Genomic DNA, 26,210 nt, shown 5'->3' on the forward strand with positions numbered 1-26,210 from the left:
TACGTCTTCGGTGCAACTTTAACGCGACAGATTGGCCTTATTCACGCTTAAAGACCACCTCGGCAGAAAGCATTGTTTCGCGATCGCGTCACGTGCGCTGAAAAGCATCGGAGCGCGTGCACGCGTGTCCCCGCGGCATTTTCTGCCGCAGGGAATTCCAGGAAGTCGACGCGTAAAAGACTCGCGTGATATTGGCAAATGCAGCGTCGCGTTCCGCGACGTCCTCTCGTGCGGATAACCGACCGCCGCCGATCCGTATCTCCGCTTTATCAAGTTTCCAATTTCACCTGTTCGTTACACGTAACGAGCGATTACTTCTCCCGGCTAACTCCGCAACAACATCCCTCATCGATATCCCGGGCAAATTTGCTCTTTAATTTGCCGATGGCTTTCGCGAAGCGAAGCCTGATAACTCGTCCTGATGCCTGCTCCGTTAATGAACGTTATCTTGCAACGTTAACGATGTAATACGGTTATACATTTGCCACTTCAGCGAGCGAAATATTTTACGACGAGTCACTAAGAGCGTTATAAATTTTTCTTCCCCCCCCCCCCAATTTTCCCCCTTTCGCGACTGTTCTCGTGAACGGTGTAACACGATACGGTTTCTATCTTTGCGCGGTTTCATAATTCAGTTCAATAAAACAATTACAGTTATATCGGACCTTGCGATAGATATTCGATAACGTTAATCTTGCCTGATAAATTCTCACACCGCTTTTTTGTCGAAACTGGCTCGTAGCGACCGGTGCCTTTCTTGGAACGAGAATAATTTCGCTCGCGCACGATTAATCTTAACCATACCTTTGTATTCGGGAACGCATTTCAGGTCTCGCGTGACTCATCGCCGAAGCCAGCGATTGAGCCCGTAAAAAGATGCATCGATCAATCAAGCTTTAATACCTCGTGATCGAGTGCTACCGGCTCCGGTGGGATCCCAGAATGGGAGAAGATGAGACGCACAAGAACGTGGGATATCGATCGCAGGAGGATGAACCGCGTAGTTAACCTTCGTCGCTACACGATGGTCATTAGGGTAGCTCTCTTGCCGCGCGTCTTCGTTCTTTTTGCGACGTTTCCCCCCTGTGAGTCCGCTTGTACCCCGACGAGAGAGAAAGGGAAAACTGAGAGAGCGTGCGCGCGCGCGGATGCTATCGGACAGCTCCGGCCTTGAAAACGTCTCGAGGATGCGAAGACGATTAACTCGTCTGCCGACAAACTGTTGCTTCCAATTTTAGCCAGTCTAATTTTCGCGGAATACCAGCGCGCCGCCACATCATTGTTGCATAAGCGGGAAAAAAATCGCGATTATACAGCGGAGATGTTACACATTAGATGAATCGAACCTCGAAGATACCCGATGCCAATTTGCATCGCAACAATTAATTTGATCGATTGATTTTATTGATTCGATAATCTCTAGTTGCTGACGGCTGTAGTCTGCCTTATATATTCCTATTCTTTAACAGTAATTTGATCTTGACTTTGTTCTCCTTGGTATTTTTTTTCTCTTCGCTATCGTAGATGTCAGGAAATAAAAATCTATTTTTGAAGAAACATGAATAAATACTTTACACGAAATGATAAATAAGTCGGAGGACAGCCGGAGGACACAAATATCTCGTCCGCGGGCAAATAACGAGACAACAGTTACCATATAGAAATGTCACTGTGAATTGCTCTTCCCGTCTCTTTATTGTCCGAAATAAAATACCGCGATCCGAAAAAGCGCCGTAATTCGCAGCCGACGTTCGACGTCATAAAAATATACGGGAACGATATTTAAAGAGACTTGGCACCAACTTGATGTAATATATTGTCAAGTCGACGCACGTCCTCTGCCGCCTGTCCCCTCTCTCTTTCGAACATGAGCAGCAGCAGTGGCAGACGATGTAGGAGGTCATCATCGTTGTCTAATAGCTTGCCAACCCAAACCCTCCGTCGCCCTTTTCCGCCTGGGCTCTTACGAGAGGAGCCTTAATATCTCAGTCATGCTCTCGATCCACGGACTATCGATTATTTCTGCCGAGATGCTCGCTGAACTCGACCCGCGGGGCCAGGTCGTCGGATTCGTTGCGAGGAGTCGGTTTCAACGATGCGCGGAAAACACGCGAGAGAGAAAAAGAGAGCTGCGGATTTCTATACCGGGTCAGCGTTGGTCGCGGAACATTCAAAGGACGACGTGATTCACGCAACGAGAAATTGGACCAAAATAAGTGAAACTGAACGTCACTCTCTGTAAAAGTGAAAGCAGCGCTACCGAGAGCCTCGCGTCAACCAAGTCAAAACCAACGAGCGTAGCCTTAAGGACGGATATTTTAAGCGGGTCTTTTTTTAAATGCCAAGATATCGATAGCTCCCGATTTATGGCTCTCGCCTTGTCGCGATAACAGTTTCGCGTGCTTAAATTATTCGTAATCTAAAGTTCCCCGCAGTTAGTTTGAAACATTCCAACTTTTAGTTAGCCGTACGTGCAGAACCTATACACCGCCTCTCTCGATCGATGCGTCGCTAAAACGAAACGTAAGCGTACGACCATTGACAGACGTGGAGTCATGGCCGAGTCTATCTTGGACTATGTTTCCATTGTTATGGATGAAGAAAGTGCATGCAAGTTTGATACTTTCCAGAGCAACTTCCTACCCGATGAACTTTGACTATGGATAATTGAAAAACGGAACTGTTGGCGAGAAGAACTCGCCAATTACAGTAATCGTACGAGGAGCACTCGTAGCGCTATGGGGCAGAGAAACTTTCCAGGATCACGCGTACAAAAAGCCGCGATTCAGTGCTGCACGCACGTTTAACGTTGAAAAAAATGACGTTAATGCGATCTCGGCGTTATCACTTTCACCCGTTTCCATTCTCTCCGCTAAGCGGCCCGTCCGTTACGCAGAAATCGAGGGACGCGCACAATAGAAATCGAGTGACACCGAAAGTTTCGGCGGGCGGCCTTCGGTGAGGTCAAGCGAGACGGCCAGCGCGTACGGCCGGCAGGGTCATCGACACGTGCCGATCAGCGAGCGGGCGTCGGTGTTGGTAAAGTGTTCCACCGGTTTATATTTATACGAGCCGAAGAGCGACGGTTTCGGGTCACCGCCTCGTTGTCGGCGTTGCCGCGCGTATGATGACTCGATCGGGCCTCGTCTCGTCTCTATCGCGATAATCCGGCGGAAGTCGGAGGAACGGCTCGCAGCTGGCGCCCGGAAACGCACGTAGATACACGTCCCGCGTGTGCGCGCGCAACGCTCGGCCGTGGATACGCACGCTCGAGCCTGGCCCGTCCACCTCTTTTCTTCTTCTTTTTTTCCCTTCTTTTTTTCAGGCGCATCCGCCTGTCTGCCCTCCCCGCGCACGAGGAGAAACGAGAATGGCGAATATACGCTTGACGTAGTCACGCGAGAGCAGTCGGACAAAGAAAGTCCGGCGGCTAGAACCGGCGCGGCGGACGGCGAGAAAGCGCCGAATGCAGCTGCCACAACGGTCGGGGGCATTCACTTCCCCGATGCCGGACGATAGTCTCGTTTCCTTCGACGATCTACCCGGCCGGCTGGGACGTTTTGTCGCGGCGACACGCGAGCGGGTAAATTACGCACGGGCGGAACGCCCCGTCTCTCGCGGGCATTCGAGGAGCCCGAGGAGCGAAACGCAAAACGCTCCTCGGAGCGTGTTACTCGCGATGTTGGATCGAGGGTGTCATTGGCACGTTTCAGATCATTTCTGTGCCGAGGTTATCGACGAGGCGATTGATCGAGCGAGGAAAAGAAATGCGATAAACGTCACGGATTGCGCCGGGCAATTCACGTCGGCGGGGAAAGCGAATCTAAGGTTCAGATTATCGGCATAACGTAGTCATGGCATCGTCGCGCGGTTGTTCAATGCATTATTATGCGCGTATTCGAAATCGCTCGTGCATGTGCCAGCGCTATTAATGGCGCGCGTAGTCGAGCGGAAAAGTAGCCGCGGTAAATAAACTTTTTATCGTCGTTACATATCGCGCTGCAACCATCAATTGACCGAGCTGATTATAGGAGACGTAACGCAACGTCAAACCTATCAAGGCGCCGTTTATCGAGGCGCGGATCTACTTTCGAGCCGCATAAATTCGCGAGTACGTATCGACGCTGGCATTCTCTCAAGCGCACGGCTTGAAACCATTTTTACTTGTCCGAGTAAAGGGACGTTGAAATTTATTCAGAGAAATTTTTTCTGTCAGGTTAGAGCATCCTTCAGTGACGTGGCTATTTATAGGGAATCAATTTTCTTCTTTTACTTTTTATCGTTGCTCATAATTTAAAGAGACGCAACTTTACGGAAAGCACCTCCGTCGCTTCTTTCGAACTGATCCTTCGCGAGAGAAACGTTGATTACGATACGATTGCCGAGAAGTTTGAGAATTTCGTGGCAACGCAACTTGGCAGATTCGCAGGAGCGCGAATCCTCCATAGAGGGTCGATAATGAAAAAATGGACTCACCGAAGCATCCTTTCGTGGCGATCTCTCTCGAGCAGTTCGTCCGGGCTGGATGGTTGCGGCGGGCCCAAGAGAGCGTGCGAAAGCGGCGGGTAGGCTCGGGATGGTCTCCAGAGCATCTCGGCGGCGTGGTGACTCGCTGCCGGGCTGTGATAGCCGACCGGCGGCGCCGTGGCTGCGGCACTCGCGGCGGCGTTGGGCGCGCCCTGGGACGGATGCGCCATCAATAGGGACGTGTGCTGGACACTCTGCACGTGCCAGATCCTGGCCGGGGTAGCGGCGGCAGCGGCAGCGGCGGCGGCTGCCAACGGTGTCGAGGACGACGTCTCCTCGACGCTGAGCGCCGAGCTCCTGCTGCCGCTCCTCTCGTCGCCAGAACCGGCGCTCTTGAGCGAGCTTACCCCGCTGTCGGAGCCGCTGTCGCCGTAAGTACCGACGACGACGCCGACGGCGCCGCTGCTGCCTCCCGACGACCGTATCGCGCCGACCGCCGTGGGCACACCGGCGAGTACGCTCGCTCCAGGTATACCGGCCCCGGCCTCCACTTCCATGAGGCCGGCCTCATCGCCGCCCCTCGATGTGTGAGACTGCTGTTGCACCTCGAGGAGGCTCGATGGGGTCAGGCGGGCGGTGAGATGGTGATGGTGTTGGTGCGGGCTGCTCGCTAGCTGATAGTGATGATGCTGCGACGGCGGCTGTTGCTGTTGGTGATGGTGGTGGATCACCGGACTGTTGGCGGAATAACGCTGCTGGTGGTGCTGTTGATGGTGGTGATGAAACTGTTGCGGCTGATGATGCGGCTGGTGGTACGGTTGTAGATGGTGGTGATGATGGTGACCGGCGATCGGCGGTGGCGGCTTGTTCAGTCTCTCGGCAAGGATGATCGGGCTTTCGTTGTGCCGACTGCGCTCCTGCTCCCGCTGCTGTTCCAGGAGCAGGCTGCTCTGCCTGCCGGGGCCGCCGCCGCCGCTGCTACTAAACGGACTCAGCCTCTCCAGCACGGAGCCTGAGTCCTGACTACTCGACTCCAGCAGCTCGACGACCGACTCGACGCTGGCCGCCCTCACACCGCCGACGCTACCCACGCTATCCTCCGTGCCTAACTCGGTGGTGGTCAGCTCTGTGCGTCGCGACCGTTGCGAACCCACCTCTTCTTCGCTGGCGTTTTCGTCGCGCTCGTCCTCTGTCGCCGCCGCCGCCGCCGCCGCCGCCGCTACGTCCTCCCTGTCTTCTTCCGCGAAACCCTTTGTCTTTGATCGAGTCGACTTCAGCACCGACGGACTGCCCTCGCGGATGGCATTCGTCTTGTCGCTGGCCAGCGGCGAGTCGACGTGCAATCCATTCACGAGTAACTGCGGCGGCTGTTGCGGCTGCTGTTGCTGCTGCTGCTGCTGCTGCTGTTGTTGTTGTTCCTTGCCCTCGCCAACTTTATCCGCGCCCCAATCGGTCGCGCGAACGTCTTTTCTCGATTCTGATTTGTTATCTGCTGGTTGCTGGTCCTCCTTGGAAGCCGGATCGCCTCCAGGATCGACTTTATTCGGAGGTGGTGGCTCGGGTTCTCTATCCCGTTCCCTGGACTGACTCTCCTCGTCCTCCTCGAGTTTGCTGACCTCTCGTTCGGCCCCGTCGTGTTTTCCCACCCCCGCTTCCTCTTCGACGTCGTCCTCGTCGTCGTCTTCCTCCTCGTCCTCTCCCTCCACCACCGACCCTCTGGCCCGATCCGCTGCAGCTTCCTCGGCGTTTTTGCCCTTACTACTCTCGGACCGGAGCTTTCTGCCGACGGGGCTTGTTCTCAGCCGCTTAGTCAGTGGATCGCAACGTTCCTGACTCTCTTCATCCTCTCCCTCGAGACGCTCTTCCTCCTCTTCCTCTTCCTCCTCTTCCGACCTGTTACCGAGGCGTTCGTCCTTGTCGGCTCTCGCGCCGGTACGATGATGCTCGACAGACTCTCCCTCTGCGTCTGCCTTGATCTCTTGGCCGCCTCCTGGCCTTAGTCTTCTTCGTACCGGCCTCTGATGCTGCGCCGCACTCTGGTGATCGGTGGTCGGGCTTTTTACCGCGGCGCCGCGTCTTCGTAGCTTCGAAACACTTCCCGACGCACTATTCGCTTCCTCTAACACCGGCCGCGCTACGCGATTGCTTACCTTGCCCGACGGCGGACCTTTATTCTCGCGGTCCTCCTGCTGCCGCGCGGATAGCGCGGTATCCGCCGAATCTTTTTCGGTTCTCTCGCGACTGGCACCCTCGCTCACGCGCCGGCGTCGATTATTACGGGCGTTGTTCTTCTCTGAAACAGGAAACAAGCCAACGTGACGTATGCATAGCATACACATTGGGAAAGTGAAATTGATACCGAATCTATCTGGAAATCGAGTACCGGGGGAATTTATTTTAACGTTAAAACACGTTTAAATTAACTGCCCCTATTTTCTGTATCTATGTCGCAGGACTATAATGTGCGGGGAAAGATAGCGAATCGTTAACTGGGTCTCTATCAGAGTTTACAACTTTAGTACTGTACGCCCCGATTTCATAATGACACTATGATATTGTACAGTAACGTGCGGGAAGGGTAACCGTATATTACTGTAAATCTTTAATAGCGTTGCACGTGATTTTACAACTAGACATAACCAGGCGTAACTGACGAGAAATGGCTTTTAACCCGAACGCTTTAAGAGACCATAACGTTAACGCTCCCCCCCCCCCCCCCCACGCCTCTGCGACAAGTTACATAAAAACTGACATCAATTCGAAACTTTTTCCATTCGTAGCCCTCCTTTTGCGTATCGTCAATCCGTAATTCTGGATGATGATATGCCGACGCGTACATATCTGTAACGATAATGATACGCGGCGGAAACTGATTACGCATAAAGAAAGCGAACCAGCCGCGCAGCCGTTAATTATTGAAATTATCGACGGTACGACGGTAGATTATCGCGCGTTCGATATGCCTGTGCACGAAGGTTATCTCGATACCCTTGATCGGACTGCATAATTGTGGCGGGCAACCGATCGATCCCTACAGCTGTCCGGTACATCGGCTGTTCACCGTCCAGAGAGATTATGGAGCTGATTTACCGAGGTAATCCCTTTGATGTGCGCAGTCAGTGATTCGCATAACTCGGTAACCCCAGGACGCTATATAAAGCAACCACCCAGCCAACCCACACCCCCCCCCTTCTTCCACCCTCGCTTGGTATATTCGCATAATTCAATATATCAGATCTCATATATTCTTCCGTAAGTTATTCATCTTCCGAGTCTCACGAAATTGCAAGTTAGAGAAAGAGAGAAAGAGAGAGAAAGAGATCTTTGACGTTGAGTAATGCGAGTCAAGCTCTGACGTATCATCACTTTCATTCGGACGGAAAAATAAAGTGACGTACGGAATTGGAAAGAGATGCGATGTTACAAATTGGACTTTGTATTCGGCAAAGTTAAAATGTAATAACAAAAATTTCTTCATCGCATAATTAGCGATACTTGGGGCGGATTATTTTTCAAGTCGAGTACTACTTTCGAAACTAAGGTATAAATCACGATAACGTAATGCTATTATCTTCTGCTCAATTGGCGCCCATCCAAAAGCCGATAGCCGATCGGTAATAGTTGCCATAATAACCGGGTGTACGCTAAAGGATTGTTATTGGACCAACGTTAAATCGCTCCCTAATTTATTCGACCGAATCGCTGTCCACGCAATCGTACGTCATTCCAAATGCTCAGCGATACGGCAGTACGTTATCAATCGCGGTGATGAATCTTGTCTACTGACCCCGATCGAGAGCGCGCTTTGTACATAGATCGACAACGTCGGATCATTTCATCCGAGGAATTGTGCAGTAGTACGCTGCACGTTCAACTGGTTTTCCGGTTCCCTTTGCATTAGTCCGAGTTCAAGGGAGTTCAAGGGGGTCTTCGATTAACCCGGTAGGTACACGGCCGTAGCATGGGAGCAATTTACAACAATGCACGTCATACACGTATACTCGGTCCCGAAGGCGAGCGGATAGAAATTGCATGCCCATCTTCGCGCGTGTGCGTGCGCACACGCGAGGGAGAAACTGGTTGGGAGCGAATAGAGAGGGATGAACAGGTGAAGGGGAGGAGGCCACGCACAAGCGTCCACACGCACGGCCGCATACACCCACCGCGCGAGCGGGCAGAGCGGTGGACGGAGGGGGGTGGGGAAGGAAGACACGGCGGAGGGATTTATTACTCGGGATTTACTGTTATTACCCGGAGGGGGAGGACCACTCCGCAACGGGCAACGACGTTGCACACGGCGTGGGGTGTGTTTATCCGATACGTGCGCTCCGCGCACGCACACACGGTATTTGTACGCGGGCGACACACGGATGTACGGATGCGGGGCGCGTCGTCGGGATGAGCCCGACATCCGTGCATCCCGTCTCCTAGCGACCTGCGGTTTGTCGTTCTACCGTTGCACGCATGTATTACGTCGCGCGTAATTGAACGGTGATCCTGTACTTTGTATCGCGCCGTTGTTGCTCGCACGCGTCACGTCGTCGCTGCAGCCCGTCACTTTCGGACCGAGACGCGATTATCGGGTGTCTCTATCCTATCGACGTATGACGAGAGATTGGCCTTTTATTGTTGGCATTACGCGGCTACCCGAGTCGAAATTTTGGTACATTTTGACACGTTTAAGGATAATTTACACCTACTTAACTGGTAACACCTACATAGATCAGCAATAACCTACTTTGATGACATTATATTTTTTTACTCCTCCCTTCAATCTTTAATTCTCAAAATTTACTTTAGCCTCTACTTAAAAGGGCCGACTTTAATGCTAAATTGGCAAAGGTAGAAATTGTCGATACTATCAGTTTTCAAAGTAGGAGTAAATTTTGTACTTGCAGTTCGACCTCTTTTACTGTATGTAATAGAATTAAAGGCGCAACATGGGACGAAAATTTCGACTCGGGTACTTTCTAAATGTTTTTAAGTGAAATCTTACTCTTTTGAAGAGACATTTTAGAGAGTACCAGTGGGACAGAAGCAGCGTTTCTTAATAAATAAAAGAAGATAATAATTCATATAAAAGTCGTGAAGAAGATTACGCAAAGAAAATTCAGGTCAATTTTCCAAATGTGTTTTTCCTGCGATTAGACAAGTGGTATTTTTGATGGCGCGAAAGCGTCTTTAGTTAGCAAGTTATTTTTTCAGGGTGTTATTTTCCCCAGAAACGTGTGATGACTCTACGCTTCGGCGGTACCGAATGATGGAAAATGGGATAATCTTGGTGGCAAAATTCCAGTGGAAAGTAAAAGGATCCCTTGGAAGGCACGTGTGAATATCGGAATATCGAAAAGGGTCGGGGATTACGCGGCTGGCACGGAATATGCGCTGAAGCGAAAAGTACTTAAAAAAATATATATATATATATTAGAGAATTTTTATTCAGCACGCGGCATGCATTTTTATTCGTACGGTACTTTCATCTCTCGGCCGAATGCCCACTTTTATTATTATTTTTTTCGTAATACGATATTTACGCAACAGCATTTCACGTTTAAGTACGATAACGCGACGAGAAATGTCACTTTATCTTATAATTTTCAACGGAAGCGATAACCAGGTTATTAGCATGCGATTATCATTTCGTAAAAACATTACGAAATCGTATTGTTGTCAGATGAACGATATTGTTTGCGTATACATTTTCAAGATAGATTAGACATTTATACATAACAAAGAAAAAACATTTTAATGTTCTGCAAACGCGAAGTATGTTAGTGATTGGATTGCTTTCGTAGCGCGTTGCATTATGTAAGACCTATACGCGCAGTTTATTTGCATGTAAATTCTTGTCGTCGCGTACAAAGCATGACAAATTGCCTTTGTCCTCTGAAATAAGTATGATGAAATAAAACGGGGTACACTATCACGAGTTCACAGATAGAAAATCAGAAGATAACGGTAACGCCATTAAGAGAAGGCGCTGTAAGGCGAAGTACGATAAAAATAGAATTGAAAGAAATAATTTTACGTTTAATTAATTTCTCCCATCAAGATATCCTGACACGATGTCAAGATAACGCGAGATTCCAAATGATAATCATTTCGCACCTTAAATACTCATCATCGTTAACGGATCGCATCGGTCGACGCATCGATTATTTTCCCGCGAGGCAATCTCCAATATCTACCGATCGAAAGCTGTTTACATGACCTTGCATCTCGCTTGGCAGCGCGGAAAGCGGAGGGCTTTAAAAGCGCATGACCCTTCAAAAGGGGCTAGGTCGTGAAAAACAACTCCCACGCCAGCGCTCTTTGTCACGAGGGGCAACGGTGCATCCCTAGTTTGATAGATATCGTCGGCTTGCCCGGGAGTTGCAGGGGTGCGGAATTAGATATGCCTGGGCGGTCTCGCCAGGCATTTAAACCCTTTGTCAAAATCAACGCCCCATGCAGACGGGCGGGCAAGCAGGTAGCCCTTCAAGCCCTCTCTTTCTCTCTTTCTCTCCGCTTCTCTTCGTGGTTAACAAAACATCATCCTTCTTCCTCCAACTCTCGCCACCCGTCCCCTCGCACGTCTACTATCGACCGCGTCATGCTGAATCCGCATTCTGCACGCGCCATTAGTTTCAACGCAAGTATCAGTCACTGCCATCCGCTCGCTCTAGTGCTTCTCTCGAAGCTTTGCATTACATGCAAAAGTTCGAGAGTTAGATGAGAGAGAGTATGTGTGTGTGTATGTGTGTGCGTGTGCGCGCGTGTCACATGTGGAAATTGAGCAAACGAAGTAAATTGATATAATTTCGAGGAATTAATGTCATGTGCTCATACCGTACGTTACTTTTCATTCACGAATTAGATTTTATAATTACAAAATAGGAAAATCCTATTTGCTTGATTCTAAGCTTATCCTAACATCACATAAAATACACCTAAGAGACTTAAAATACCTCGCACCATTTGGCTTAGAAACATTCAAGTTGCTGAAGACAGTCTGTGGAGGCAGAGCAGCCAGTACCTGTCAATTAACTATCTGAAGTGGATAAGCTTAAACCATTCCATTATTCATTTGCTCTTTCACTCGTGTTCTCGCTGAATTTTATCCGTTTTCACTCGTTCCCTAACGGTTCGTCAAATTTTCTGTACAGCACGGATCTCGGATGTTAAGCGCTTAACGTCCATGTCCCATTCGCGCAATAACGCGCGCGAGTTTTGCATGAATAATGGATTTAGAATTAGATAGTCGCATTAAGCGCTAAATGCGCGGCGTGAATACGAGGTGTTGATGTACGTTGTACGCGTTAATACAACAGGATCGCCGCGTAATTGTAAAGATTGCCGCTCGTCCCGCGGGTGGAATAAATTACAAAATATTGCAACGTTCACTTTATAGGTGACGTTAATTTTGGGCGGATGGATTTTCGCACAAACGAATAAACGGAAGAACGCGAGGGCGCGACGATAAAACGTCGTACACTGAAATTAATACGGCGGCTGATTGAGCGCGCGTAGTGCGGGATGGAAGTGAGCTTTAAGCGCGGAAGAACAATTTATGCGCTATAGCGATGTACGCCGCACTTTGATAATTAGGCTGATCAATTAAGCGCATTTGAGGGAAAACCAGATAAATGCTGCGGCATGTACCGATGCAAAGGATTACACGCAGTCCATGCGCGCAAAATATCAAAGAGCGTTGCAATTCTTACAAAAGAATCAATTAGAGTGAGAACTCATTAAAATTAATTCAGCAACACGGGTATACGCATTATTATTAGAGTTGAATATCGTTACGGTATGTATATTTCATACAACAATTTATTAATAATACTCCTATTTTCAAGCTATTCAGATGCTAGATATTTATAGTAACATGTGCATTCTATAAAATTCAATTAACTTCCCGTACGAGTATTTTATGATGAATTACGATGCTGTATAACAATAATCTGGCATTGGCGAAGGATTAACAGCTATATATGGTTTACCTTATCGCGTAGCGAAAGGCGATATGGGTGAATGAAGGAGTTGGCCAACAAGAGTTTGCGATCTTCGCGCTCGCGCTAAGATCCGTGTGTGTCTCTTCGAAGAGACGCGTCTCGTCTTCCATGATGCTTATTTTAGGAGCCGCTATTTCTATCTCTCCACGGCGGCGCTATGGACCGAGATCTCGCGCTGCGCGTTTGTTGATAAACTTATTTCTACATCGCGGAACGCGAAGCGAAGCGAAGCGGAGCAGAGTGGAGTGACAGAAGCGAAGGCAGACGAGAGAGAGAGAGAGAGAGAGAGAGAGAGAGAGAGAGAGAGAGAGAGAGAGAAAGGGGGGGGGGGAGAGTAACTTGTGCCCGCGAGAGATCGCGGTGACGAGGAAAAATAGCGACGGGGTTGAAGAGATCTGGGACCCGGGGTGAGCTTAAAGACGTGGAAGGAGTCGGCAAGAATAAAAGTTGCTGGCGCACCGCCAGGCCTTCCTCTCTCTCTCTTTCTTCCAATCTTCTTATTCTTCCGCTTCTGAGACACCCAGACCCCATGCCAAGACCCCGCGCGGCGTCAAGCCCACCTAATTTACTCGCAGTCACCGTCGATCCTGACGGAAGTTTGATAGAGCTTGACGGGGCATCGCTCGGTTTAGACACGCTACGCTAAGCACGACATGTGACATCTCGGGACGTCGTAATAGTGAAATAAAGCTTTGGCACAGCCACGGTACTTTGTGGGATTAACAGGCACCTTGTACTTTACTTTGTGGTTGCTTTCACTTATATTTACTTGTTACTTTTAGGTAACAACGCTTTGACAATGTTCGCATTTGTAGCGTCACGATCGTACCAATTGTATGAAAAGGAAATTGTGTTCCAGATTAAGATCCACTCCGTTCAGTTTTCGAGGAGAAAGAAATTAAAGCAGCAACAACGTGAAGATTTAATTCATATTCTCAAAACGAATATTATTTCTCTAAAATATCCGAAGAGAGACATACGGTCCGAAATATCAAAATGTATCGTTCAAAAGAATACGAGAATATCTAAAATATTTATAAGTATTTGCAAAAAAAAGTGCATAAAAATTACGGATTATAGAGCTAACGCAACTCGAAGCTTTCGTAATAGATTTTACCAAGTTTAAAAATAAACTCACGGCAATTTAGCTTTCAATTGTTTTGCATTCTTGTCAAATCTCGCTTACATAAGAGGCACGATCGCGGCTATTGTAATGAGACCTTGGGACACTTCACGATTGCGAGAAAACCGACCAGAATCGCTTCTTTATCGCTCAACCTACATTACGGTATCCACATTATCATTTATTAAAGCACTCGTGGTGCGGTGAATGTGTCAATAGTTTCTATTAATAAGCAAGTAGGCATTTACAATGGATATTTTTCGCAAAGCACATAATCATCATGACATCAAGTAGCCAACGTTGAAGGTCAATATATGCGGTATAGCCCGGTAAATAGCGTGCTACGATTAACAGAATTAATTTACACTTGATCGACAATTTACCTTGAACAGCAACAAAATATTTCCGCTCGCTCGAATTAAAGGGGCGCGTATTCTCTAAAACCTCACCGAATGGAATCGAATCGAAGCGAAGGAAGGCAGCTGTTTTCGACGCTGTTGCGGCGTCGAAACACCTATTTTTTCCCCCCCACAAACGATTCAGATAAGAAAATGATTTTCTAATCAGTTAGACGACGATTCACGTATCTACGCAATGGTTTTTTTTCGTTAGTTTAGTCAACTCTAGCAGACAAGATAGAGAAACAAGATAGATCTGCATGTAGCGTATTTACCTTGCACTGATCGTTAATCGCGTCGTCGAACCGAGTTTGTTTGTGTGCTTTGACAGATAACGCGCGTGACAGTAATAGAGCGATAAATCGAGATTGATTGTGACCAATTTAGAGAACGGAGGAAGTGATAGAAATGCACTGTTCTCTGTGCGCCGATTGTGTAAGTGCTTTCGATGGTATCGATATCGTGTCTCGTCTCGCATGACCGATCGCCCGCGTGGAGGAGATATTGTCGCCTGGAGTCGACGAGCCGGAAAGATCGAGAGCGATCTTCGAATGAACGATTGACCGATCCGCGCTTCCGCGTGATCTTCACTTTAAACAACTTCTTGCGCACGCGTGCACTCTACAAAGTATTTCTATCATGTACGGATTTGTTCCATCTATATGTATTGTAATAAAGTTTTCTTCAGTGATAATTTCAACTGAGATGATGGTTCAACTATTAACATTGTTTAGCTTGACAGTTGAGATTCAACTTGCGATCTTGCAAGCAAACTAAAATTCGTTTGAGCACACAGTTCGAAAAATGAGGTTTTATGTTTACTTGCTCGAAACTTGGGATTCGTTGAAATTTTCAATCTTACTAGTTTACCTCTAGGAAATATATGCTTCAATATTTTCAGTGTCGAAAGATTAATCTGCGCGAATAAAAGACACGGATAATTTCAGGAGGGAATAATAAAAAACTGAAATGTAACCAGATATAAATGATTCAGTAGAGAAGAATAGATTCGTATGCGTTCTCACGGACGTAAATCTCTTTATAAGGTTATACAATGCGTATTGAACTAATGAGAAAAAAAAATATGATCGGCGCATTCATGGAACTTAACACTCGCCACGTAAGATTGCGTCAGAAACGACACGAGATTGATAAATTCCGATCTCGTGAAGATACGTGTTGTTTGCCCGTTGCGTTACATAACGACGCAGTGTTCTGCAATGTAAATTACAGAGTGAGAAATCTGTATTGAGGAAATCGCTACCGTATTGGATCGGGAAGACGAGAGAGAAGAGTGACATAATTCACGATCGCCATTAACGCCAGGCGAGGTCAGGCGAGTTCTGCTCCCGTGAGAGCGACGCTTTAATTAACGCTCGGAGTAGCTTTCTACTGTCTTCTCTCTCTCTTCTTTCCTTTTAAACCTGATCTCGGTAACGGTGACGAGTCGACACATGGGTCAAACTTCCACGTTTCCCGCAGACAGCCCGCAAGGTTTTTGCCCCGGGACGCAAAACTGGAACGATAGAGAGGAGGAGATAAAGAGAAAGAATGAGACCGAGGATACGATCTATAAGAACCGACCGGGAATTCGTCACGTGTAGACCATACGGGGCCCCCCGGTTTACTCGTTTTTATTTTTCCCTCGCTCCTTCTCACAAATTTCCACGTATTTCGGGCCTTAGAAGGCGGAGAAACGAGGAGGGAAGAGGCACGGAGAAAACGAATAAGAGAAAGAGTCTGCAAAGAAGGGAAATGGAGGCCGTTGGAATGAGAGGGACGCCCACCCAGCATTCATGGTGGCCTGGACCCAGAGAGGGCTTCGCAGCTGTACGCTTCTATTGTATCTTTACGACGTTGCGACGCCAAACCAAGGCCTCGATTTCTTATCCCTGTCGCGCCCTGATACGCGACGGCGTCTACGTCTTCCTCTCTCCGTCCAGCCTTCGTCTATTCACGCTGTCTTTTATAACGCGCGATAAAAGCTCCGTGGAATCACCCGAGTTCCTCGGAAACGGTACGATCATGATACGCTGTGGGAACTTTTACGGTATCCCTTGGTGGGACGAGGACGACCGGGCACATTTTGCACCTGTCACACGCGGCACTTGCCGCTTAATACTAAATACGGCCGCTTCGCTTTAAATGATCTAACTCAATGTGACAATGTCGACCCCGAGGTGACAACATGTGCGCTACATATGTGGCGACAGCACGCATTTAACTCTATTATTTTCCTCATTTGTAAGGAAAACTGTCTAAAAGTGTTTACCATATAATCCGATCGCTTTTGTACCCGTTATGTACGCGACACCTTTTGAAATTTGTAGTCAAAACATCGAAAATATTTGTATACGTGAAGATAATTAATGTTATAATAAAAGTTTGTCTTTACCATATATGTTTGATACTTCTCTTTCTTCCTCCTATTCATTATGGAATTATATACTGACAAAAATATTTTTTAAACCAAGTAAATATATCTACTTAAAATTATTTTTTTTTTACTGAAGTAAATAGTTATTCCATTTAAATAAAAATATCAAATTTCACGTAAATCTATGTATTATATTGAGTAAATTAATTTAAAACGTTAAAGATTTAATAAGATGTGTAGAATACTATTTATATATAAATGAAATCATTGTTTTTCTTAAATAAAAAATCCAATTTTCTTCGCTATGAAAATTACATCTTAGTAAACATTTTATAAAATTAAAATAGAATTTTTTAAATTTAAAATTATCCATTCTTTGATATTTAATAAATACTTAAATTAAAGCAATGCATGTTTTAAATTTAAGTTAATAAGCTATTAGAAGCCACCTAGTGAATAATTTTCTTGAGTAAAGTAATATTTTTTTGGATCAAGATATTTTTTTTACCAGTGTAGATATAATCGCAGTACAAGCTCTTTCAAGCAATAAAACAAAACGACGAAAATTTCACATTTTTATCGTTTGAAGGAACTTGTAATTTGCGATCTCTCTGTTAAGTGTCTTCGACCTTACGCAGGAAACGTCTCGATCGACCGGCCTTACTTTCACGACAGTTCTAACGGAGGTTACGCGGAAACATCGATGCCGGTAACATCGTGTCAAATGAGCCGTCGGATTATACCGGATATCCCCTCGGCGCTGCGCTTAATTGGCGGAGTCGTGCTCGTGACACTTTGTACACGCAAGTAATACACACATACGTGATTGAATGCGCGGGCGAGCGTGTACACACGAAGCCGTTCGCACGTTTGGGAGGTGAGGTGGGAGGCACGGTATTCGAGCTTTATCGGTCGTAAACACGCGAGTAATTATCGTCGCCGACCATCTTGTCCCGCGGCCACGTCACATATCCGGTCACTGACCATTCAATCGTTACGATCCAAGCCGCGAGCTATGACTAATAAATAATTCAGGAACAATAGGAGTCGTACAGCTCTCCCTTTCCATCCCTCCGCGTGGTACGCGAAGGAGGCGAACGAAAGTGCCGTGCCATTAACCCCCATAATCGCGAGGAATACTGAATGGGCCTCAACTACGTGCAATTTCCGTCCGACTTCTTTCTTACCGGGTAAGTTCAGGGATCTCGGGGGACTTCGGGGCTGACTTGATTTGGCAACGAGATACTCTTTTCTTTCTGTTCGTCACTTAACTCCAAAAGAATCGATGTTAACGAAATTGCTGAACCAAGATATAAAACACTCATTCTCTTCGGTGAATATAAAATAACAACGTCATAAATAAACGGGGACAAACTCGAAAATTGATCACTTATTAAGATTTTACATGCCTCTGCACAAATTTTACTTGCAAATCACGCGACTCTTGCTAGACGTGTGCGTACACGTGGTGTTTACAACTAAAGGACGAAAAAGACGATGGAAAAAATTACCGTAGCTGTATTATTATTTGCAGATCGATATGCAAAGGCTCGTTTGGTTATTTTGTGCGGATGCAAATTCCCCCTGATAATTATATATTCACACGAATAGTCGACAACAACAGCCTAGCGCGCCGTGTATTTAAACCAGTTTATAAAAGAGCAGCCACGCGTGTAGCAAAAATAAATGCGGCAATAAATGAAATTCACACGAGCGTCCATTATAGATATACGCCTGTCTCGTGCACAATGCGGCGCGCTCGGAGTGTCGGGACCTTGAAAATCTAACAGTACGTGTAATTTCACCGTCAGTCACGCAACAACGATTGCGGAATCCTTACCCACACGGGCGGGGATCGTGGCTGTGGAACGCGATACGGCGCGATTTAAAACGCTCACCGCGGTACGGCCGGCGACGCAATTGGCGGAGTCGCGTTCGATCTGGGGCAACGATACGCGTTTTAATGACACGGACGATTAACAGGTCAGTGTCCGACGTAATGGCGGCCGGGTTCGTTTTTACTCGGCCCGTCCGTCGATTTACTTGATCGTTAGAGCGTACTTTGTCGCCGGTTCGCCCAGAAAGGTCCGGGCGATGCGGAGAGCATTGCGAACGTCCAGCCCCGGTCATCGTGGGCATTCGGATTTATGACAAGCCGTAAAAGCTGAGGAGACGAGCACCTGAACAGTCGAATGAGCAGGCTGTGGCCTGTGTACTTGCGTATCACGACCGCTGGGATGACTACCGATAATTTGAAACAATTGGCAAAAAACCCTCGACCTACCTTCTTAGAAAAAAAAAGCTTATATAACATCCGAACGCCAAGAAATCTATGCCAAGCCATTGGCTGAAAATTTGAATCAATTCCATAATACTCAAGTGCTACATACACACTATTGATGATATTAAATGTGATAATTGCTCACAAAATGTGCAATATTGCATTACCGAGTGAATAATTGTATTCGTGATGAGTATCTATATTAAAATTTTCTCCATATTCGGTATGTAAAAATAATACAGATCACTCGTTTATTAAAAGACTAAAAAGATCAGAATTAGCAAGTATAATTTAATCGAATTGAGTACACGATGTACACAACGTTAAAAATAATATCGATAAAGCTTGCAGCGGACGTTACAAAAACTATTCCCGACTTGGCTATCGGGAAAACAGCTCTTTTATTACTATTGAGTTATGTTAATCTAAATGTATATAATGTTGTTTCGAAATTATAATTTGCGTGATACTTTGAATATTCCCCGCGTTGATTATGCGCGTACACACGTCCAATACCGGTTTCTGTCCAGTCGCGGATAAAACATTTAATGGAACAAGCGAACGTGAATAAGCAAACAGTTATTCCTTTTCGAACTTCGTTTATGGTTTGTATGTTGTAAGAATAGCCTAACCGGTTCTCTTGCCTCGTGCTGGGTAAATCTATAGTTTGATTGAATTTCTTGCCTGTCTATTAATCAGTCAGTTATCTGCAACGACTCCATCTGCCGTCACGTACCACGTTTCAGTTACGCGTGCAAAGAGATTAATTTTAAAGGTTGAAGTGTTGCAATTTAAGCATTCAAATGTTATAGTTTCCATCAATATGTCCTTTTTTTATCCAAGCAAGGGTCAGAGCACAGGCCAACGTGACAGCTCACGACAAAGACGCGAGCGTAAACGCAGATATCGCACAAGCTTTGGAGTAAATGTAACGTTATATGTAGCTGGAGGTGTGTACAACATACGCCGAAGCTTGTGCGCCGATCTACGTTTACGCTCGCGTCTTTGTCGTAAGCTATTACGTTGCCCCGTGCCTGCGACCCTAACGCAAGCAATAAGTGTCAATGGTTTTCAAACCATTTCCTAGAAGGGTCCGATTTCATCGTCATCTGGATCATATATCACTTAGGCCTATGTCTAGAAGAATTTTCGCCGGACACACCGATCACAGGCCTTCGGAAAACTAATCTACTCGCGACCTTATCTTCACTAGCAAAGTATCATTTTCGATGAAGCGTGAGAACTCGGGTTCTAGAAGAGACGAGACCGCGCTACGCCTCTTCGAGAACCCGATGACCTTGAGGGGCTCCATCGTTTCGAGTCTTCGCCTCTGGTGTACCGGGAGTGTACGCGAATGATCGCCATCATCGTGGTCGTCATCGTCGTCGACTCTTTAATTTCATCTCTCGATACGTCTCCCGTCACGTATCGAGAGATGAAATTAAAGAGCCTCTTGCAGCCGATAGGAAAGACACGCTCGTCGAAAACGAGTCGGCTTTTAAAGAGAGTTTAACAGAGGAGGCAAGACAAGGCAGGGGGCAATTCTAAACGGCATGTCTGCCGCTTCAGGTCACGATCTGCTCACGTGTCCCGCTTAAGTCGGCTCTCGTCCATTACATTTTATTGCGTTGCGCCGATGACGTCACGACCAATTGACCTCCCTTGAGGCCGCTCCGTGAGTTTAACGCGAGCCTGGCTTCGGGGGGTCCGCGGGAGTCGTTATTCCTGGACAAGACGGTTCCTGTCGCGCGAACGCGGGATGAGAAAGAGGAGGAAGAGGTGGAGCGACGAGGGGAATAGCCGCGTGGGGAAAAGAGGAGGACTCGCCGCTTGACGTTTCCCGACGCCGAAAAGTCTCCCTTGTTTTTTTTCTGGAACCAAGCCCCGACCAAGAGCCCAGCCAGTCGTTAGTCTCAAAGACTTCTCAGTATTCGACGAGCGAATGCTCACGTCGTGCGTCTTTCGGCCGGGAATTCACCCAGCTCGCGCCAGATTAACTTCTCGAAGCTAATATATCTTCGACGGGTCATTAGATGGTTATCGCGACTCCTCGCACTGACCCGCCCTTGTCTCCGGGACATTCGTGCGCTTTGTGTCGGAGATTGTGGTGCTCACAATGCCCAGCTTGTTGCGTTTTCGTACTGAACTCTGAATTGCTGTCATGATTACCAAGGCAAATCGATACTACGAACTCCCGTAGCAGTGATGTCCACCGGGCTAACAGACACTGCAGTAATCTTGGCCGAATCTAATTCTACGACGACAAAATTTGATCGATACACTAAACAATTTGTATGATTTACTTGAACTCTCAGCTAGGTACATATGTACGTTCCATTCAAAATCGTTTTGCTAATAAAACTATCGGGCACTGTGAAACAGTCAATCGCTATTTGCCTGGATAGATATAATCATTTTGATACCCATGTATTCCTTCATACATCATGAATGAAATTCGGACTACACCATGCAATCATCTCCCTCTGCCCCCATCGAAAGCACTCGAGGCCTCGGCGCATCTCGGAAGTAGATAAGCGGCGGTTGACCTCGCTATGACCTACGACCGGTTTGTGCGAAGAGCAGCGAGATGAGTCATTGCGCTTTCATCTAGGTGGGCTGATGACGCGTAGCGGATACCTAGACTCGGTAAGCCAGTCATGCCTCGCTTCTAAGTTAAACGGTATGCTAGCCACGTATGTACGTGTCTCTACTACCCACCGACAACCACGGTTGACTTTATATCAACGGGCAAAGGAAGAGAGAATGGACGAGGGCAGAAAGTGTAAAGAATTCAAGAGGTAGAACAGCGTTTTTCAGCTTCTTGTAATGACAAAACGCTCCCGTTTAAAAGTACACACGTACGTGTGCAAAGCTGTACTTGAAATTTGAAAGAATATTCGAAATACGCGTATACCGCGAAAGTAAATTATAAAGTACACGGATTTCCAGCGGAGAAAAAAACCTACTCGTCCAAATTCTAAATAAAACTTCTGCAAGAATTTTTCGCGGTACGGCTAAAGGATATACTCGAGAGGCATTACCGTTTCGCTGGTTGAAAAATACCGAGACAGAGTGTGACGGGGGACATCAAACGAACGAGTCGTCCAGCAACACGGTCATTCCCGTGTCGGAGGGAAGTCGCCATATGGCGGCGACATGCGGCAATTTTGAAACTACTTTTGCCCGACAGAAGCTTCCCCGCGCGCCATTCGAGAGACCTCTTAGTTTTCTGGCCTTACTTTACGAGCCCTGAAAAAGCACGACCACTCGTCTGCATCACGTATTTTGTATCGTGGTCAAACTTTCGATCCTCGGAAACGTTTCTCCCCCCTTTCGTCGGAAATTCGTGGTCGGTTGACCTTGCCGAACGAGTTAAACTCAGCGTGCTCAACGATTATCGCAACACACTTCGGGTGCATTGCGCGATTTTACATTTTTTTTTTTAAGTAAGAGCATTACGACGATATATTTATTCGTAACATAGTAAAACGATCTCTTTCTACGCGCAATTTTTATATAAATGTACGAACAGTAGAAATATTCCTACGTCTAACAGAAACACACATAATTCAATATTTCCGCCAGTCGACGCTCGTCGACAGGTACTTGGCGTAATACATCTCGAAAGCTGACTCGTCAGGTTTTGCAACTCCTGGATATCTCGTGGGATAAATAACAGAGAGGAGGAAACGTACGTAGAAGAAAGGAAGGAAAGAAGGGACGAGGGAAGGAAGGAGGTATGCGAGAGTAAAAAGACGAAAAGGAGTTGATGATCGTGGAGTGGGTCAGCAGAGACGACGGCGCACTCTTAAGACGCAATCCACGACCATACTCCATCGTCATCCGTTCGCCACCAACACGCAGGCGAGAGTCTACGTGAACGACCGCGAGGAGAGTGCCTCGCTTCCTTCCTCTCGTCTACGTGCCATCTCATCACGTCTTTCTCTGGATCTTTCTTCTAGGCGCAAAATGTGCGGGAGGAGTAACAGAGTCGGTCAACAGCGCGAGATGGTGGACGGTGAGAGAATGGGAGGAACGGGGCGAAAGAGAAGTTAGATTCCCTAGCGAGTCTATATTACGGCGGGACTATCAAACGGGGGCGGATACAAGCCCCTCTCTCTCCCGCAATGTCTCGTCTCAGTCACTGTGGGTGTACTCTCGGTTAAGGGGGGTCTCGTGCACAACACCAGCGCACACCCGACACGCACTAACTCGATCGGTCATACGCGCGCACACGTGCATGCACCATCACGAACGAGGAGTCCAGCGCCGGGCGATCTCTACTTCAGATATGCATCACAGTTAGAGGAAAGGGGAGGATGATGAGAAAACAAAGACGGACGGAGGTCGACAGACCTCTCTGCTCTACCTTCTCTCGCCAATTCCCCGCGGGAGGGGGAGAAGGGAGAGAGGGGACGATGTGGCGAACGGAGAGAACCCGCGGAACCGGTTTGACGGAACCTCAACTGGTTTCATTAAACCCCGATTGTAACCTCCTCTTCGTGTCCACTCCGTCCTCCTTATCCGCCGCGCATCCGTGTGCACGCACGAGCGCGACTAAAAAGCCGTGGTAGCCGGCTCGATCCTCGTGTTGCCGGAGTCAAGGATTACCCTCCCCCCCCTCTCTCTCTTTCTCTTTCTCCTCCGCCTTCCTTTCGACGATAATACGGAGTACGCGAAAAAAGGGACGAGAGTCGAAGCGCGAGAGGAAAGTCCCCGGTAATTGCTTCGGTCCCGTAATACTCACACTCCGGCGACCTCGCGGAGGGCCTGCGGCCCTGCAACCGCATCTCCTCCAACGTTTCCCTGCTCCTTTTGCAGCTACGTTGCGACATGTGCGTGCGGACGTGCGTGCGGGCGTGCGTGCCTCTCTCGTCAAAATAAAACGACCCGCTGCAACTCCGCTTCGACTTCGATCGCGACTCGCACTCTCGCGTACACACGCACGGCCGATTACGACGAAAATTCGCTTTCAATGCTCACAGCGTTCTCTACTTTAAGGCTCGATCGTAAATTGCATTTCCAGGAATAAATCGGACTGTCTATAAATCTCATCTTTCTTACTGGTCGATAAAGTCGCGCGATCGCCCTCGAATACAGCCCGGAGTCGTTAGCCGCTGGTCCGATCTTCATTTTATATGAAAACATTGGCCGTAGCTTTCGCGTTGAGAAAATGGCATTTAGCATGAAACTTATGCCAGTACAAATATGGATGTTTGTTGTACGAAGAGTTCGAGCCCTATCTCCAATGTGAATCTACGCGTATCATCCCGCATGCGATACACTTAATATGGAAAAAGACCAGAGTAATCCATAAATATGTATGTACACGTGTTTACGAGTTATAAATTCGCGTCGTCGAAACGCGATTCATAAATCTTCCCGTAAAAAAAAAACGCCATTGTCGCGCTGTATCACGTGATTCACATAGAGATTAAATATTTCTTGCGACAAAGGACCTTGAAGACCGTTTCTTTGGCGTTCGCCGGGACGCTAAATAACTCCGACGTTATTTTATGGATATTCGCCCGAGGGAACTTACGCATTCTCGTCTCTGACTTCTCTTTTCTCCGTGCCCCGTCTCGTTTACCCCTTTTTCTCTTTCTCAAATGAAAGGGTGTTTTGCTGCGGAGTAACGGAGAAAGAGCGAGAGAAAGAGAGGGAGAGGGTTGCTCCAACGAGGGATTCTGCGAACCGTGGGACTGCGAACCGCCGGATCAATACACCGTCGAGTAATTGCGGTGTAACGTCCGTGGGCAGCGACCATGAGAGGGAGCGACGGAGACTCCATTTCGCTCTTTCTCCCTCCGCCGCTCTTTCTCTCTTCCTCTCAATACGCGTTGATATGCATGGAGCTACGACGACGGCTTTGCAGCACGAGACTCGAGAGAGCATTATAATTTTGCTGTTAACACGTCAATTTAAAGTATACCGTGAATGATTCGGCACAATAGGCTGCTCGCGACCGAGGTGTTCGCGGCGCTACGTCATTTCGCGGGATCGACGCCCGAAATTCCAGCGATTTTCGCGATCGATTGATCCCAATAATCGACGGAAATTTTTAAGCACGACGTGAGGGAGATTCAGAGTTCGATCGTTGAGAAAGATATCGCCGGTGAATTATCGCAATTCAAGTAATTTATGCAATTCCCTTATCGCACTTCTATTTCAAATTACGCGTAATATTCATCTCGATAAATCACCGCAGAGCGACAAGATTACGGATCGCGACAATTACTTAAACGCGATTGATAAATATTAATAACCCTCGTAGGAGTCGATCGCGTTGCGTAGGAGACGATTGCGTTGCGAGGAGCGACGCGAAGACACGCGGAAGACACTCTTCGCTCGACCGTGCCGCGATTGATAAATGTTGATAACCAACCGTTAACTCCGTTGCGTTTATTGTACGGTGTCGATGTTAAAATAATTTTCAAGTATTTCGTTTAATAACGGAAATGTATAATCTTGAAATTTTTCTTTTATTAACGGAATCGTACAAATGCTGGTCAGAATGCAGAACTTTCAGTCGAATATCATCGCGATACGTTTAATTGAAAAATTAAATATCAATTAACCTTATCCGTGCTTAATTATATAATTGTATTATCTACTCATCGATAGTGTAAATTTGACTTTCATACATCGATTGGTAATCGTGCGCTTCCCCACCCAGTTATAGATTCCGACGTAAAAACCTGGATATATTCTCCCTTGCAGAATTTTGCGAGGAGCGTAATTGCAGAGTCGCGCTCTCGATATTCAGGATCGAGCAACTTCGGCGAACTCGGCTTCAGAACTACGAGTATACAATAAAACTTTGTTCCCCGGGAAATTTTACGCCGAAGACGCTTTAATAAAATGTGCTTACAAACTCAACAACGATTATTGAGAGCGAGGCTTATACAATTTTTTTTTATGCAGAATGAATTGTTGCTCGTAAAACGAGAGCTCCATATTTCCATATTCCGGTCACAGTGTCTGTGTCGTTCGTTCTTAAGTAACTTGCGAAAATTGAGGATTCGCAATTACTTCGCAATATGTGAGAAACCTAGTACACTGACACTGCCCTAATCGGCTCACAGGAAACTGAAGCGCGCAGAAACATTACGCTAATCGTTGTAAATTTTGTGCAATGAAGAAAGCGATTATTGCCGAGTGAAATTAGTAGGATGCAAGCTGCGATTACACGGCAGTTAATCATAATCGTTGTCGTTCCAGAGATCTTGACCGGACTCAAGGATCGCGTTAATACTGGCAAGTACGCCGCTCGGTCCATTTGAAGTAATGACGTGTTGTTAAATTAAAGGAAGACGTTTACGTGACTGCCGCGTGGAAGATACTTGAACAAGAAACTTTCGAATCTCTTTCAAACCAGTTTGAGGAACTACTAGGTGTTCCGGAGTTGTTCATTCAAAGATCAGAAAAGGATCTGTACATTGCAGTTCGTAAATGCTGAGCGAGCGAGCGAGCTAGCGAGAGAGAGTGAGAGAGAGAGAGAGAGAGTGAGAGAGAGAGAGAGAGAGAGAGAGAGAGAGAGAGAGAGAGAGAGAGAGAGAGAGAGAGAGAG

At 47.2% G+C, this 26,210-nt stretch overlaps 1 protein-coding gene across 1 annotated transcript in view; it reads right to left on the reverse strand.

Annotated features, from left to right (window-relative positions):
* LOC105564380 (probable JmjC domain-containing histone demethylation protein 2C) overlaps positions 1-26,210 on the reverse strand; it is a 321,095-nt gene that overhangs the window by 118,053 nt on the left and 176,832 nt on the right. The window contains exon 8 of the mRNA XM_012016701.1: positions 4,477-6,760. Coding sequence (XP_011872091.1) covers positions 4,477-6,760 — 2,284 coding nt within the window. The remainder of the gene's footprint in view (positions 1-4,476; positions 6,761-26,210) is intronic.

This window comes from Vollenhovia emeryi, unplaced genomic scaffold, assembly GCF_000949405.1.
Source record: "Vollenhovia emeryi isolate VEMERY1.0 unplaced genomic scaffold, V.emery_V1.0 DF939166.1, whole genome shotgun sequence".
Classification (NCBI taxonomy): Eukaryota; Metazoa; Arthropoda; class Insecta; order Hymenoptera; family Formicidae; genus Vollenhovia; species Vollenhovia emeryi.